This window comes from Podarcis raffonei, chromosome 1, assembly GCF_027172205.1.
Source record: "Podarcis raffonei isolate rPodRaf1 chromosome 1, rPodRaf1.pri, whole genome shotgun sequence".
NCBI classification, from domain to species: Eukaryota; Metazoa; Chordata; class Lepidosauria; order Squamata; family Lacertidae; genus Podarcis; species Podarcis raffonei.
Genome location: NC_070602.1, coordinates 106,566,413 through 106,584,765, shown reverse-complemented (window position 1 = coordinate 106,584,765; position 18,353 = coordinate 106,566,413). Strand labels below are relative to the sequence as shown.

Genomic DNA, 18,353 nt, shown 5'->3' with positions numbered 1-18,353 from the left:
CTTTTGATCAAGTGGAAACATCTGCAGACATTAGAGAAGGGGAAGTGGTTTTCCCTGATTTTCCCTGCAACCCTTTCCACACAGTTCTGGATGGTCCTCTAGCCCTCTGGAGCAGTTTTTAAGTGGCTGTTGTTTTTATGCTATGTATAAAGTATATTGGTGCTTAAAACACACTTTAAAAAACTCATCCCCTTCTCTTATGTTAACAGACACATCTGCTGGATCAAAAGCCATTCCACAAGCAGAACAGCAGTGGTGGGTTTCACCCAGAGTCAAGCAAACTTATATCAATGTATTTCAATACAATATATATGTTAACATTAGACCATGAAATTAGCACTTTTCGCTGCTTAAACTCAGGGACCTAAAAGATGCCCCTCTCTGCAGCACAGATATTATAGTAAATCATTAGTCCACAAAAGAATATTCTGAAAAATAGCAATTGCAGAGGGTACTGAAAACATCATGACAGTCATTATGTATTTATAAAATGATCTCATGTCTGAACCTTTTCTATGCAAACAAAAGTACAAAAATCACATTTGTCTTCCATAGAAACTGACTCAGATGTCTAATATTCTTTCTTGAACATAAATAAAAGGAGAACTCATTATATTTTATCTATGTTGGCTATTCAGACATTTATTTCCTATTAATCAGGCTGAACATTAACTCTAGTTGACTGACTCTTTTTATAACAGACAGAATGTTGTTAAGTAGGAATGATTCAGCAGCTATGTTGACGTAGGAAATCAGTGTAAGAAGCAAGACAGCATAACCCAGACTGCCTTCTAGTGCTGACGGCATTCAAAATGCCTGCAACCTGGCAGTCCATGAATTTGGCACATGGTGCCAGATCACTGAAGTGCCTAAGTAATGAAATTTTGCTGATGTGTGTGTAGAAAGGGGGGGGGAACCTTCCCCAAGAGGTATTTCCATTTTTACTTTGCAAAAGTAATGAGTATCTTGGCATCAACATCTTCAAAATTTGGGGGCAGTGTGAGCTGCTCTGTCAGGTCTTGCCAGTCGCACCATGGGAATTCAGCAGAATTACTGGTATGTAATATATGACATCAGATGTATATTTTGGTGGGCATGGCTTGGCCAAAATGGCCTCATGGTCCAAATGGAAAGGCCTGGTGGGACTCATTAGCAGGGGGAGCTCTCCACCCCTGCTTTATGGCTACTAGCAACCACAGCCAGCCACCCCAAGACATCCAGGTATGTCCTCTGCCACTGCAGCACCACCCAAGAATTTCAGGTGTATTCTGGAGTGAAAGTTAAGGATGCTGGAAAATCCGCCAAATGAACAGACAACGGCATTTGCAATAGTGCCTGTTGCCCCACCCCTCTGTAAACGACACAGAAATGATTGATTTCTTTCTTTGAGGGTGAAAAAGAAGCAAAGGTTAAAAACTAGGAAATATCTTGATGCCTGGAAGTATGCTGCTTCCCAAAGAAAGAATATCAGCTGACAGAGGGTGGGTACTCAAGTGGTCTTCACATATGCACTGAACATGTTAATGCAACTTAAGGTTTTTAAAAATATCTTCAGCATTCCCAGGAGTGACCAAACTGCAGCTTGGGACCTGAGCAGTTCCAGTGCAGCTCTGCGGCCTTATCTCCCTGTCATCTCCTAGGTAATCATGGTCAAGTTGGCAGGAAATGAGAAACTGGATTATCCAAGTAGAAGTGACAGAGTTGGCCGAGTCCAATGGGGAGTATGGTTGTGGCAGTGAAGTGGCATGAGCCACACTAAGAATGCTGTGAGGTAAAAAAGGAAGCAGTGGGAGCCAGAAAGCACCTGGGGTTTTATCAGATTCTATATATTTTAGATTATAAATGCAAACAAATGAGTTGCATGCAATTAAATTGTATGAGTCCAGGGCAACAACAACATCCCAAACCATTGCATCATATTATTTGTGAAATGTTAAACCAAAAGTTATGATTGGCTGCCTTTATTCTATATCTTATCTTAAAAACAACAACAGTGTGCTGGTTTTGTATTGATTTTCTGTATAGTATCAGCTAATCATTAACCAGAAGTGCCTTAAATACTTTCAGGAGAAATGTTGAACAATTGAACAATAATTGTTGAAAACAATTTCAATATTTGTTGAAAGCAATAATCAAGTTGAAAAAGGACCATATTTGTACCATAGCTTTTCACTAGTTATTTTTTTCTATTGATACCTCTTCTGTTTAAAACTTGTCCCATGTAATAATAATAATAATAATAATAATAATAATAATAATAATAATAAATTTATTTATTTATACAACACCCATCAGGCTGGGCTTCCCCAGCCACTCTGGGCGGCTTCCAACAAAATATTAAAATACTGTAATACATCAAACATTAAAAGCTTCCCTAAACAGGGCTGCCTTCAGATGTCTTCTAAAAGTCTGGTAGTTGTTGTTCTCTTTGACATCTGGTGGGAGGGCGTTCCACAGGGAGGGTGCCACTACCGAGAAGGCCCTGTAACTTGGCTTCTCGCAGTCAGGGAACCGCCAGAGGGCCCTCGGCGCTGGACCTCAGTGTCCAGGTAGAATGATGGGGGTGGAGACGCTCCTTCAGATATACTGGACCGATATTATTATAAAATCCAAAGTCATTATCCTTATTTGTGTGTATAAACTAGCAGTCTTAGTGATCATTATAAAGGCATATATATTGAGACAGAAGCCTGGCTACAAAAATGCAACCATGTACTGTAAGTCAGTCAAGACTTCAAGTTCTTTATTCAGATTGTTATCATTTTGGTGATTAAGCCTATTATTGCTTTAAAAACAAATGAACACCAAAAACAGAATTATCTTCAGACTTGCAGAAAGTTAAAATGGTAAAATTCCTGATCTTTTTTACATAGGAAACAGGTGGATAAATCTTTAGCTTTTTGTGCCTTGCTGAGTCAGAAACCTGGGAAAGAATTAATCAGTCAAAGGTTTTTGTTCTTGAAGAAACTGCAGCTGTTGTCGGGTGTAACTGTTCACCCACATAGTGGTTTGGGCTGAATTGCTTTCCATTGACTGAACTGGAAGTGCACTAGACCAGAAGATCAGGTGCCAGAAATGATCAAACTAAAATATTTCATGGCACTGACCCATCTTTTGAGCTCCTCTCTCCTTCCAGTCCCACCCACCAGCCTCTACCCCATGCCATCCTTTGCATGTCTCCACTTTATCCCTTATGAATTCCACAAAGTCAATTTGTACAATGTTGGTGTCACAGAGGAATTCACTTAAAAAGCTTCTCTGTGCCAGGGACAATAGGCAGCATTCCATATGGCATCTACCCAGGCCAGATCAGGAGGGTGGGGGTGGTAAAAGAGGGGCACATGCTGCAGGCAGCAGATCCTCCAAGTCTCCCTATTTTCCAGGGACAGTCATGGATTTACAGAAGCCGTCCCAGTTTCTGATTTGATCCCGGAATGTTTTCCTTAGGAGGTCCCTATTTTCATTGGAGAAATACTGGAGGGTATGGTGGCAGCAGGTGAGGGGTGGCAGCAAACAGCAAACTACCTCCTCCCTTTTTCATACCTGTAGCAATGCAGAAGTGAGTCCTTTTGAAATGGGCTTCTTTAGAGGGTTTGTACTCTGCTCAGGGGTTGGGGAGGAAAGGAACAGCTAGCTAGGACAGGAAGGCGCGCAGGGAGGAGCTGAGTTGCCAAAGAGAGCAGCAGCAGGGGAAAAAAATCAGCCAGCAAGGTGACACAGATATTTATGGAAATCCCCAACTTGTGATTCCCAGCAACTAGTATACTGATGCATACTGCTGTCAACAGTGGAGATAGAATACAGTGGTCACTGAAGGTCTTAAACTCCCTGAATTTATCCGATTCTCTTTTGAAAGCCACATGGAAGCTTTTCCAGAGGCTTCCATTGGGCACCCTGAACATGCAAACAATACACCTATTATAGCCACTTTCCTGCTACTGCACTGGATACTTCCGCTCTGTTTACAGGTAGGTAGCCATGTTGGTCTGCCGTAGTCGAAACAAAATAAACAAATTCCTTCCAGTAGCACCTTAGAGACCAACTAAGTTTGTTATTGGTATGAGCTTTTGTGCATGCACACAAAAGCTCATACCAATAACAAACTTAGTTGGTCTCTAAGGTGCTACTGGAAGGGATTTTTTTACTTTGTTCCACTCTGTGTTTGTGTTTGTGTACTTGCTGCAGCTCTCATTTTTGGGAGCAGTGAACTACTACGCTGTCAGCTACTTTCCAGCAGCTGACCAGTATTTCCCATCGAGTCTTATATCTCTTCCTTCGGCCTCAGAGAGAAATAATCAGTCATGCACTTTTTCTTATAACAACCAGTTTTCCACTTTTTTTTTAGTGCAGCTAATTCTCAGTAATTGAGAAAAAACAACAGCCAAAAAGAGGGCAGCCAAGTAGCATTATTTTAAGTACCAAACAATGCAAAACACAACGTTGTTACATTCTGGTATGGCAAAGGCCCTTTTTGTCAAGCTATTAATTTGTACTTGATCTTTGGGCAAGTAGGGGAAGGCAGCTATTAAGGCAAGAATGATTTCAGCTACCTGAGGAATTTTTTTAAAGACAACAATAAACGAAACCTAGGAAATCCCCTGGCTAGACCTACCAGCTTCAGGAATGTTCGTCACATTGCCTGGAGCACACAAAGTAGCACGAAGAACATGCCAGACAAAGATAATATTGTCTGTGCTTTCCATTGCATTAAGAGATGTGTCATAAACACCCAGGTGACCTACCTAGCCATGTGCTTGAGCATATTTGTCCAAAGAGCAAACCAAAGAACTTTAAAAACAGCAACATTTTGCTTCATACAAGAGGAAAAGATTGAGTTAATATGCTGTTGTTTATAACTGGAAGCTTTACAAAGCAAAGAAACCAGCACCTGCAGTGGTGGAGTAGCTGAAAATGAAATAAGAGGTTGAAAAGAAAAGATCCGTCATAGTTTCTTCATGATAGACAACCCCAGCATGTAATGCTTTTCTGTGATCCTGATATATAGAATGAGAGAGAGAGAAAATAACTTCACTGACAGCACATCAAGGACTTACTTTTTAAAACTGGGACTTGAAAAAACAGGGGATCAGTCTTGGTGAGTTATAGTATTATTGTCACCCTACATGAATGTGGTTACCAGTGCTGATTCCCGATCATTGATACCAGTTTGGAGATCACCCTTGAAGAAAATAGTTCTTTTCAGATGCTGTAGGGATGTGCTACAGGACACAATAGCCATCGTTTGGCACTGTGGGGACAACAAGACCCAAAGGGAATTGGTCCTCTTCCTACCCCCCCTTTCACATATTGTGATCCAAGAGTCAGCAGAAGCCTGTGCAAGGACTTCGACTTGTGCATTGGGGCTTCCTCCCTCTCCTCCCCACATATAACCTCTTCACACACACCCAAAATTTGGCCCTGAGTGGGTCAGGAAAAACCCCCCAGGACAATGCATGGGGGTTGAGGGGGGTTGTAATATACAGTTACTGATTGTCATGAATTGACAGCACAACGGGGAGGAGAAAGAGGATCCCATTGAGGGGTGTAGCTGGGACTGGGACACACTGAGGCAAGGTGGGGATGGGGAAGGAGAGGTTGGTGTAGGAAGTACTCATGATGTGATATGTTAATTTGTGTCTGTACAGAAATTCAGCACTCATGCTATCTATCTAACCAAATAATCAAGGCTCAAGAACTAATTTCTCCCTTCACCCCATTATTTTAGTCACTGTGCAAACCTAAAGTGTCTATTCTGACATTTACACATTGTATAATGAAGATAATGTATTATTTCTGAAACCCTTTCCAATTTTTAGGATTCTTTCACTAACAAAAAATTAAAAATGAAAGCCTGCAGGAGAGAGTTTATTTGTACCCTTCTTTCTTTTAGAATTGGATTCACCATTCTTGTCTCCATTACTTCCTTTAGCAATGTTTGAAAAGCCATTCCAAGGTCGTGAAGTCTTAGTCAAGCATAATGTATAAAAGGTGCTTGAACATCACAAGATTGTGTAAGTCATGTCTGTAAAATCCAAAGTTTGAATTTCTAAAACTTCAAAGGCCACAGTGTAATATTTTTGCCTGCCAAATAGTTATGTTACCAGGAGATGGCAGCACTTTATATAAACACAACCTGTATATCAAGCTGTTTTCTAAAACAGCATAAGAAAGATTCTTCTCTGCCATCCATCCAGCAGTGCTTCAGTGTCCCAGGTGTCCAGGATGGAGCAGTGTGTTGGGTGGCCAAAAGAAACAGTGCATCAGATCACTGGAAAAAACTAGAGCAACTATAATTATAAGGGCAAACTCCCCAAGCTCTACACCAGGAGTGAGGAACTTTTTATTTAATCTAGCCATGCTGGCCACCTGTCAATCACCTGGCGTCACAATAACATTAAGCAGAAAGGGAGGGGGGAATGACATCAGCAGATAGGGCACTTTGATGTTCCAAAATTAACTGATGTGCTGTGGAGCCAAAGCCTGGTTTTTGCAGGCATCAGTTGCATGAGCAATTTAACCATGGAGAACTCACAAGCACAGCTGATCTAGTAGACTTTTGTTCTACTCTCCATCAGCACTTTAAGACTCCTGATTGTGCACCTCTCCCTGCTCCCCACGTATGACCATCAGGTGTGGGGCGGGCATACATGGCTTGACAGAAATGGCCTTGTGGGCCAAATTTGGCCTGAAAGCCTGAGATTCACCATCTGTACCCTAAACTGCCGCTAAATATGAGTCTTTCTGCCACTTGGAGAAGTTATACTGTTGGCAAATCCTTTTCTTTTACTGTAAGCCCATGCATGGCGATTTAATCTCCTCATTTTCCCATGAAACAGTTCTTGTACGAAAACCTGCCATTTACCACAATAGAGTAAATACTTTAAAAATCTATCATTTATGTGGTAGTTACTGAGATTTCTGTATGATGACTGTTTCACACATGCAAATATATGTGAAATATATATATTTTTATTTTTTTAGAGTTGAAAGGCAGGATATAAATGTTTTAAAATACATGATTCAATTGCTTAAGTTCTTTACTAGCTTGAAATTCATATATTGTCATTCTCAGGTGTATGTACACATTAAGAAAATAATAATACAGTAGAAAGAAACACTGGAACACAGTATTCTCACAGGCAGGAGAGTCATTTTCCTCTCTACCCTTTATGAGTGAGCCCCATGCCTTTCATATGTGGGCACAAATGGCCCCAGAAGGGTTAGGTGGAACTAACAGCACCCACAGGTCAGTGAAGTAGTCCTTGGGACTGCACATGACAAGCACATGTCTGCCTGTGGTTTAGTGAGTCTACACTTTGCGCTGGCAGATTTGCTATACACTGATAACATTCAATAATTCCTCCCCTCTTTGTCTTTACCAAGCCTTGTAATCTTCTGCCCAGTGATCTAGCTACCCACAACTCATGCACTAATATGTGCTACTTGATTAAATCTGAATCCAACCAAAAGTGCTGGTGGCTTTCAGCTCTTGTCATGCTTAAGGAGTGTTGCTGAATGATGAACTTTAAGGAGTCACTCCCTAGTCCTGAAATCCTGTGAATTACATTGCCACTCTAGGGAGGCTTACTCAATAGGACTTATTTTGAGTAAGCATGTATCTTATTACACTGCACATCATATGATAAATACGTTCAAACAGTCATGATTTTCTCATCCCTGACCCTGGTCACCCACTGCCCTGTTTCTCCTTATTTGTGCAATTGAAGAATGTCATATTCACATTTTAGGGCAAGTTGTCAGGAGTTGACATTATAAGCTCCCTCCCATCCAGAGAACCCAACTGGGATCTGGGAAGAGAATAACTGGCAGGTAATGGATGCCTCTTGCCTCATTTATTTATTTATTTATTTATTTATTTATTCATTCATTCATTCATTCATTCATTCATTCAATCTAGCTCCCTTCCTCCCAAAGGAGCTCAAGATGATATACAACATAGTTCATTAACAAACATCAACAACACTTCCATGCTGACCCACAAACACCCACCTACAGTTCTTTGCTCTCCTATGGTTGCTCCTCTTTATTGTTGAGGTTGCATAGTAGTGTGTACGGAAGTAAATTGGTACAGGCTTCTGATTTGGATTGGGGCACCATGACTTCCTTTTCTTCAGAACTGATGTGGACAAATTAAGCATGCATATAACATAAAATGTAAGTAGTGCACAGCCTGTCATTCCACACACCATAGCTTCTGAGGAATATTTTTGAACTGTCGATAACCTGCTGCAGAACAGTTACACACACACACACACACACACACACACACACACAAAACACCCTAATATATTATTTCTCTCAGCAAACTAGCAAATGCCCTTCTGACTTTTAAATCAGTAGAAGACAAGCTGCCACTTCCTGCCAAGGTCGTGGGTTTGATCGCCATACAGGCCACCTGCATATTCCTGCATTGCAGAGGGTTCAACTTCAACTACAGAAACCTCTGGGTCCAACTCTATGATTCCATGATTTTGAAGCCATTGTACTGTGACTCATATATGTAAACTAAAAACGCTCTTCAGTTTGCTTGCTTACTTTCTTGCTCCCCCCCCCGCCCGCCCGCCCCCTGCTTCTTTCCCCTTATGATTACTCGGCTTGTGTTTACCGAAGGTGAGGACGTGATTTTTCAATCTGAATATGGCATGTCACTGCACCTCGCTACAAGCAGCCTAGGGAACCATTTGAGAGATGTTGTGAGTCATATTTCCTCCAATAGTCATCTTTAGGACTTGTGGAGTAAACTCCCTTGCATATAAAGCTATTAACTCTTGAAATCAAAACTACCGGTATGTTGGTAACTGAACGGGGGCAGAGTTCAGAGGGAGCTGCAACTGTGGTCAACCTTAAGGGTAGGTGAATCCGTCAATGTGAGTTTCTCGTTTTTCCAGTCTTCCACATTTCCACATCAGTTTGTGATTTTATTTTTAGTCCTTATGGAAATTCAGCAACATTTTTGTTCACCATTTCCACATATAGGCACATTTTATCTTATTTTGGTACCCATTAGTTGGCTGGGAACCTGCACTTCAAAATTCAGAGAGATGCCAGTTTTGAAGGATGTATGTATTTCAGTTCTCTTATTGTTTTGGAATGTGCAAATTAGTTAAGTTTGCCTTTCACTTGTAAATGAATCAGATTTCTCTCTTCTCCCGAGTCAGCACCCAGTTGTCTGTGGTGGGTCTGTATTATAGCCAGCCTAAGACTCTTTCCTGCCTGAGGAGGAGTAAATGGCACTCCATCCCCTCCAGTCAAGGCACAGAGCACCAGAGCCTAGCCAAGTCTGAACCAGTAAATTCCACATGCATCACTCCATCACCCTGGCAGCACAAAGACAACAATAATATATTAAATAACTATCTTCTGCCCTTTCATGACATCCAGCTCAGGGCTGTCTTAGGTAGGCTTAGCTCTGTGCCACAACAGAAAAGTTGCCTCTACACATAATATATTCAGCTATTCAAAAATTAGCCACTTATTTACCTTCCTGGCCTGAAAGCTTTGCTGTTGTTTTTTAACAGACCATTTCTTTCTTTCTTTCTTTCCTGGTCAGATGTCAATCCCATTTGCATGTCTGGCTATTTTCTTTCACCAGTGAAATTTGTCCCCCTTTCTGCTCCATTTCTTCTCTTCTATACTCCCTGCCACTTCATCTCAGGGAATCAAAAGAACCCATAGTATTCGCAGCAGTGGAACGTATTTATTTCTTCGTTTGATTATTTAGCAATTTTTGAACTGTCCCTTCACCGAAAACATTCACAGGGCACTTTATTTTTTTTAAAAGCAAGAAAGTAATTGTAAAGATATAGCCCACATTTAAGAAAAACATTGAAGCAATTCTCATAAATTACACAAATGGCATACACGGTGGCCAAGTAGATGCCTGAGGAAAAACCACAAGCATGACCCTGAGTACAAGAGCACTCTCCCCTCCTTTGGTTTCCAGCAAATGGTATTCAGAAACATTACTGCCTCCAACTGTGGAGGCAGAGCATAGCCATCATGACTAGTAGCCTTCAAAAGCTCTCTCCACCATGAATTTGTCTAATCCTCCTTTAACTCCATCTAGGTATATGGCCACGACTGTTTCCTGTGAGTACAAATTCCATTGTTAAACAATGTGCTTCATGATGGAGAACTTTCCTTTATCTGTCTGGAATCTTCTGATATTCCGCTTCATTGGATGCCCATGAGTTCTAATGTTGGGAGGGAGGGGGTTTCTCTATCCATGTTCTCCATGCCATGAATAATTTTAATTGCAAATTGGTTTGTTTTTTATGGTAAAGTGCATTGCGAGTCATTAGTTGGGTATAAATATAGCCAATGAGTGAATGAATGCTTAGCAGGAGTACCATAGAAAGGAAATGGCTTGCAGTGAAAGGGGCTTTCCTCCCAAATGATCCACTGAGTGTCCTGACTTCACCATGACTCCTACTCATGCCTAATCAGATAAATTCAGGCTCTTAATGCAGGGAACAGTAGTTATCATCTGAAGGGCATAGCTCTCACCATTCAGGTAACAGGTGAGTCAAGGCCTCTAGCCTGGGAAAGGGACATAAATAGCATTGTAATAAAGCAGCTGACTGAAGCTTAATGTTGGGCGGGGGTGAGCTAAAATAGCAGGGATATTGTTTCAGATGTCAATTGGGGATGAGACAAAAGTTTTCAGGAAGTTGTGCTTCAGCAAAATCTAAAATCCTGCTCTTTGATTCATTCAGGGATGTATTTAAAGTGTGTGAGAGTGAAAGAGAGCACATTTTTGTTTCCTATAGTCAGTGCTTTTTTTCTAAAAAAATGTTTAGGGGTACCCTCATTTTCTTACTCATATTGAAATACCACCCCTCAATGAGGCCAAACTTAAATTCACAAAATGTTTAGGGGTGTGCGTACCCCCAGGGGAAAAGCACTGCATATAGATATCGTGAGATGTTAAGCAAAGAGACTTGTGCCTTTGATGTGCTTAGCACACCAAACAGGCCCCAAAATCCCCATAATGTGAGGAATATGCTAGTCTGCCACACACAAAAATATCTTGTGTGACCCAATAGTACTGCTCCCACAGAGGGTGCCTTGCCCTCTCCTCACCAGTGTATCTGCACGATGTACTGCTCAGGCTTTGCTCATCTGTTTGAGGGTAATTCCATCTCTCTGCCAAGTATGATGGGAGCATACGTAGCTCTTCTGAGGCATTACCTCACTTTAAAAGAGACCATCTGCTGTGCATCTTCTAATTAACAGGGACAACCAGAATACCGACATGCAGAAACAGAAAAGGGTAGTCTCCTTTGAGGCAGGGCTGGCTCAACCATTAGACGCAATGTTGTGCTTGCCTCAGGCAGCAGATGCTGTGGGGAGGGGCAGTGGCAAGGTGTTGGAGGACACAGCTGTGTGTGCCCTAAACTAGCCTGCTGTCCTCAGTTGCAGCAGAAGACACTGGCAGTGTATTAAAGTAAGATTTAAATGCCAGCTTCTGAACACAGTATGTAGGAGTGTCATCCTGTCCTTTGCCTCAGGCAGCAAAATGTCCTGGGCCAAGGAGGCACTCTAAATGTGAATGTTTTCAGCTGTAAGAGTAAAGTGTGCCCTAGGTTTCCCATTTCTATTTCAGAAAATAGTGCCCCTCAGTTATCAGAAAAGTGGGGATATTTTATTTATTTATTAAAAAAAATGTATACCACTATTTCACAGAAAAATATAAAAGCGGTTTACAATATTGCATAAAATCATACCGTAAAAACCACATGAAAAAATGAAATCAGAATTGAAATCAAACATCAGTTAAGTATTGTGGAAAGATGTGTTCTTAATTCCTGCATAGACTTAGCAGAATAAAAAGGTTTTCATAATAATATTAATAATAACAATTTATTATTTATACATCGCCCATCTGGCTGGGTTTCCCCAGCCACTCTGGTTGGCTCCCAACAGAATATAAAAAACATGATAAAACATCAAACATTAATGCAGGTGTTTAGAGGTTGAAATAGAAGGCGCTTGCTGAATCTCTCTTAGCAGAGTATTCCACAATACTGGGCCAATGACACTAAAGGCTTGGTTTCTTGTTGTCAAATGAGCCTCTCAAACAGGGGCAACCCTGTGATAACCCATGAATGACATGGAAAATTCAGAGATTCTAAATGCATAGTGACTGCTGCGGTCAAATGAACAGAAGGTCTAAACTATAAATGCAGAGAACCCTCCATTTGGTTGGTTATAACTTTATCCAAAGCAGAAAAGAGTAGATGCTCTGGCACAGCTCTAGCAACAGACACACAACACATGCTGTGTGGTTTATTGGAAAGCTTTTTTTAAAGCGTGAAAAATTGGAGATGGTAAGACGCTCCTTTGCTAGGAACTGCCACTCCTCTCTGTGGGTTGGATTACAAGATTGATTGAAACTATTTTGCAAACAGTATGCCACATATATTCAGCAATGATGCAAATGTTGCCCCCAAGTGATACTTTCAATTAATATGTTACATGGAATGTCAGGAGGGATAAAGTTTTATCAGTTGTGGAAAATTAAATGGAGATTTCCTGATAAATAATAGTTTTCCTAACAATGTGAAACTTGACATTTCTTGCTGCTTCCCTAAGTCAGAAGGGCATGGTACTAGGAGAAGCAGTACGTGAGAGTGGAGCAGGGGACATCAGTGAGCTTCTTGTATAAGCAATACAGCAAAACTGAACTCAAAAGATCATTTCAAATCCATCCTTATATGCACAAAATATTTTGTTCAGGCCAAAATTGTGCAGTCAATTTCCAGATAAAAATCCATCAATCAACCACATGATCTTGGCCTATGCATGTAGGATGCTATGCATATAGGTCTCTTCAGAGATCTATGGACAGCAGAGATAAGTCTAGTGCACCTGCTCCATGAACAGAGCCAAATTAGGCCTTTCCAGTAGTGCATAACCCAGCCCTTTCATGTCTTAATCTGCATAAATTGAATGCACTGAGAGATGACTAAATTGATATCTACTTATTCACTCTTACATTTGACCAAAGGTCTGTAAATGGTTCACATGGAAGGTCCTTTCACAGGTCAAGTAAAAGGTATGATTCCTCTCTTTCTCAGGGACACTGACAGAGGGCTACCCTTATACCAGCCCCCAGACACTTAGCTTTCATTTAAATAAATAAAAAAAGTCAGTTGAACATTTCTAACAAAAGTTAGAAAGCAAATTGTGGAGGCAATTCTAAAGCTTCAGCATGTGGCAGGCAGCATCATAGCTAAGGAAACTTAATCACTGTTTTTAATCAATCAGAGGAAGAAATGCTGACTATTCTGACACTGGACAGACTGGATTATGTTAGTTTAAGTACTTTCTTTCATGTCCGCATTGTTTCATTCATTCCCAAAGTATGCTTTCTTTACAGAATAAAACCGGTGGGTGGGGGCACATGTCATTATGACACATGTTGGCTAGGTGGGCTGCCCCAACTACCTGTCAGAATCCATGCAAAACATTCTTTGAAGCAGCATCCCCTATCCTTTAAACATTGCTTGAGCAATGTTAAAAGGAGCGGTTGCTGCTTCAAAGAGCACTTTTGCAAAGAGCTTTAAGACAGCTCCCATGTTCCCATCTGGGCCTTCTCAATGCTTGAAAAACCTTTAAAGGGGAGGCTGTTTCAAAGAGTGATTTGCAAAGGGCTTTAATACAGCATCCCTCCTCTGTCTGTGATTCAAAAGGTCTGAGATTTCCACAACATCAATAGTAAAACATTTTTAAAAGCAATTTGTGAACAGCTAATACATTCTATGAACAGTGATCTCAGTGACTCAGGAACAGTGTCTTTCAGCCATCAAATGCCTGGGTTTTTAAACTATGCATGAAAGTCAATAATGAGAGGCAGCTGCACCTCACTAGGGAAGGCATTCCACAAACAGGGAACAGCCATTGAAAAGGCCCTGTCATGAGCCAATACCTACCATGCAGCCTCACCACCACCAAGGTGTCACCTGCCGATCAAAGGGTGTGAGATAGTTGATACTGGTGAGCATTCACACAAAATGGCACAAGAGTTGATTTCCCATGCTGCTTGTGTGAATATGTAAATCTCATAAATGTGTGAGAGGAGTCTTTCCCAGCCAAAAAAGGTCTGTCTCAGCCATGCAGACAGAAACCTCCACACACACACAAAATCCCACTGAGGTAAAATAGCTCCTATGCTGCTCGATGTCCCTGACATCAAGGGCCTTAGCCAGCCAACATTTTAGTAAGCTTAGTGATTATATTTCAAAATGTATTCCAGCAAGCTGACATTCAGATGTGTCTCATAACAGTTTTTACTTTTTAGCCACACACATTTGCTTTTGCTCTTTTTATCCTTCTAATGCAAAGTTCAACATTCTCTGCAAATTTAATCACAACTTCCAACATTGCTGGTTAGGATTACACAGTGGTGACATATACTTTTTTCCCTTTTCAGAACTGGTTTTACAAGGTTCATATCCAACAAGGAAGTTGAGGAAAAAATGGGATTTATACACGTCCACTCCAGGTATTTTACCCAAATAATTCTACCATTCAGTTAACATAGGGAACATCTTTGAAAAACGATATTGGGCCTGTATATCAACTCTAAATGTACTATATTCCAACATTCATGGGTTCCTAATGAGCTCTGTAAGGCTAAGTCTGTGGATTAAAAACAGCAACCAGGAACTCAGGACTGTACCTGTATGAATTCCCCCACCTTCTTCTGACTATATACCTGTCTTCCTTATAAGGGAAACAAGGAAGTAAGATAAAGAATTCCATAACCATGCTGATAGCCCTTAGGCACAGCTTGCAGTTCACCTATCCAGGTGGCACACTGTATTGTTGCCTTGTTTATGTTAATGTAGTGTTCTGGTAACTGAGAATATTTCTTCTAAAACCTGCCTGGACTGAAGTTCTCAATCGTCAAGTTCTCATAAAGTTTCTGCACTGGGCTCATTACGCTGGACATAATTAATTTTGATATGTTTTGTATGTGCAGCCAGATCTGAAAGCGAATGGGGATTGAATTGCTTTGCCTTTTTTTCCTATTCCTGCAAAGAATTAACTATGTACAAGGTAAGGCTCACAGGTGATGTATTAACTTTTGGAAAAATGTCCTATCCTGCTCTTTTAAAAACTTTTTTTAAACGAGTATACTAGTTCTGTTATGCATGTAGCTGTATCTTTCCACTTGACTATCGTGTAGCTCTTTTGAACTGAGTTTCGTTCCTGTTACCGAGGCTATGTATGGAATGTAATCCTAAGGACTGCTTAATTTTACAAATGAATAGTGTAAGAATTTACACTGCATCTGTGATTCTGTTCTGTTTTATAGAACCTAATACATTTTTAACTTACAGCACAAATAAATTTCCAGAAAAGTAGCAGCTGTAGAAAATATCTGGTGCACAAAGAGCTGATGATCCAGCTGAATCAGGAATGATAGAGATCAAGTACATGAAACACAATGACTGATTCATACAAAAAAAAATTTTTTTTACAAATCTTTCTTTTTGCCAGTTGTCACCTTGGGAAAAGCTGGATATTCATTTCAGTCAAGACTATGCTTCAACGTAATTTTGTTTCATAATGCTTCAACGTAATTTTGTTTCATAATGACTTCAATTTCACGGCACTTTTTGGTCACCGTTTTGAATATCGACAGACATTCAGTTCAAAGGGTGGAAAGGGTACACTGGCAGGCTGTGTTTGGTCAAGTTGGAACAATACCCAGAACATTTTGTTATCTGCAATAATTATGCTGTGTTCTGATCTATTATATTTCCTTGATTTTTATATGCAGGGAATTGTAATCCAGGGAGTGCAGTGAATTGTAAAGAGTGTTTGCTTTCTGGACCGCATTGTGGATGGTGCTTTCAAGAGGTAAAGTGAATTATCTGAAATATTTTAAAGTAGCACCAGTACTGAAGTTGTTATGAAAAGAGTCTGTCCAACTCTCCGCTCTGATTCTAATCCTGCCCTGAGGGAAGAAATTCAGAAGCTGAATCAAAAGATTTATTTCAGAACCTAAGGGCTTGAGCACACCCAGTAAAATATTTGACTTCTTTTTAAGTAGCTGGTCCCCAGCCCTAAACCCTAATCTACCGCACAAACTAGGTTGTTTACATTCCCCTCCATTTCAAAAAATAGTCTGATCTGTGGCATGGAGAGCTGCTGCTTGAGAAACACAAATCCAAAGCATTTATTAGATTTCTAGCAAAAAGAGGCCTTGCGTATTAATAGCATAGAAAAGTATTTTCCTAAGGATTGCTCAGTGTATACATTTTCTGAGATTTTGCAGAATTTGAAAGTTTTTGGCAAAAAAGAAATATGGTGACAGAAACAGATGGATAAATGACATGAAGCAAAGGCCCATTGGTAAGAAGATATAACACAAATCTATCTGGAAGGGAAAGGGAACTAGGTTTCAGAACCCACCTAAAGAAATAATGTGTAGATCTAGTAAGGGCAATCCATGGGCAGAAACAGGATTGACTCGAAACTCTTTGTTGACAGACAGGGGGCAAATGCCCCCTTAAGGCAAGGTGCTTAGTACTCATGGCTAGCCAAGTCATTTTGGTGCTTAAAGAAAAAAACCCCAAAAGGCCACTCCACCCTGCTCCTGGCAGTAATAATAATAATAATAATAATAATAATAATAATAATAATAATAATATTGCTGCAGTTACTTAGAAACTGTCATTCAAGGCCAAAGGTACTAATTTTCTGCAATTCTAAGCATGTACAATTCCGCATAGAACTCGATATGTGGCACAATATTTGCATTCCTCACAAACTCAGCTTTTGCTTCCAAAGAAAAGGAGGAGTGCAATTATTATTATTATTATTTAATTGAAGGAAAATGGTTGACCTTTCATGACCTTCCTCACTATGCCTAATGATAGGGCCGGTCAAGGCAGAAAATATGTTTTGAATTTGTTCTTGGAGCGAAAATTTTCACACACTGCAACAACTACATGAAAAGATCTATTGAGTGGCCTCTCTAGACTCTTAATGTACAGTCTGCATGTTTTCAAATGACTGTCCACAGTTAAGAGAACTTGAACCTCAGTCATGGACCAGCCACAGCTAAGAATTTTACAGTGTAATCCAATATGTATCAGCTCAAAAGTATATTCCGTTGAGTTCAGTGGAGCTTACTGCTTGGCAAATGGGTATAGGATTATAACCTTAAAGTGCTGTCTACTTTGATGGGGAGATTTGGCCATGTGGTTAACATTCAGGCATCAAAATCAAAAGGAACTGAATGTGCTTAACGTAGACTGAATTGCACTCCTCCTTTTCTTTGGAAGCAAAAGCTGAGTTTGTGAGGAATGCAAATATTGTACCACATATCGAGTTCTATGCGGAATTGTACATGCTCAGAATTGCAGAAAATTAGTACCTTTGGCCTTGAATGGCAGTTTCTAAGTAACTGCATCAGGCATTATTTTCACAACATATACAGTACTTAGAGAAAACAGTCTGTGAAACTATTTCTTGTATTCAGAAGTTTCCAATGAAGAAATTATGTTCTACTGTGCATCAATGTTCCATTGTTTGGATTTTCTTGGAATATCCCAAACCTTTATATTTTTGTTTGTTCCTGAAAGCGAACTAAAATATTCACTTTCAGAATACTCCTTTTGTATGGGGTGGCATTCTGAGAAAGAACTAGAAACCTCATTGATTAAGCAAAGAGAGGGGAGAAGCAGCCTATCAGTTCTTCAGTTCCTCGGTTTCTTCTATACAGCATTTCAAACTTTTAAATGTGCCAGTTTTTTTAAAAAAAACTGTACAACTATGTGTAAGCAAATGCTACAGGTACATGTGCATAAAATGCATATATTAGCATTTAAGCATACACAAATGCTGAATTTTCATGAAAATGCTTTTTAAAAGCAGATAATTGCAAATTGTTGTGGAGGGGTACAGAAGTGAATTTAAGATTGGGAAAATGAAAACTGAGGGAAACCAGAATTAACAGGTTCATCCTTCTCTAATCCAACTAGACCAATGCTTTCCCCCCTCACAAAATGCATGTAAATTGTTAATGGTCTTGGCAGACCACTTAATTATTTTTCCGCCTGTTGTAGTTCACTGTGTTAGATGCTATTCGATTTTTAAGTGTATCTCAATGGCTTCTTTTATTTATTATACTGGAATTTAATAGATTACATTTTGCATTTCATAGAACTTGAATTGCCATGAAATATAAAAAGCAACAAAAATGTAAAATAAAATAAAATAAAATAAAAAGCCTGCTTGCTTTGGAAAAACATTGGAATCAGTCCAGACAAGTGCAGATTCAGCGATGTTTGTGAAGGAGCCCCCCTGGATTCAAC

General features: G+C 40.1%; 1 protein-coding gene across 7 annotated transcripts in view; it reads left to right on the top strand.

Annotated features, from left to right (window-relative positions):
* The window catches only part of ITGB6 (integrin subunit beta 6), a 70,247-nt gene that overhangs the window by 16,206 nt on the left and 35,688 nt on the right, over nt 1-18,353 (top strand). For 6 of the 7 annotated variants that reach the window (XM_053407993.1, XM_053407986.1, XM_053407957.1 and 3 more), the window contains 3 exons: nt 14,456-14,527; nt 15,008-15,084; nt 15,812-15,891. In XM_053407993.1, the coding sequence (XP_053263968.1) occupies nt 15,024-15,084; nt 15,812-15,891 (141 nt within the window). In that variant the 5' untranslated portion in view covers nt 14,456-14,527; nt 15,008-15,023. Of the gene's footprint in view, nt 1-5,946; nt 6,012-14,455; nt 14,528-15,007; nt 15,085-15,811; nt 15,892-18,353 lie in introns of those variants that run through there. The other variant, XM_053408002.1, reaches the window with a different exon arrangement.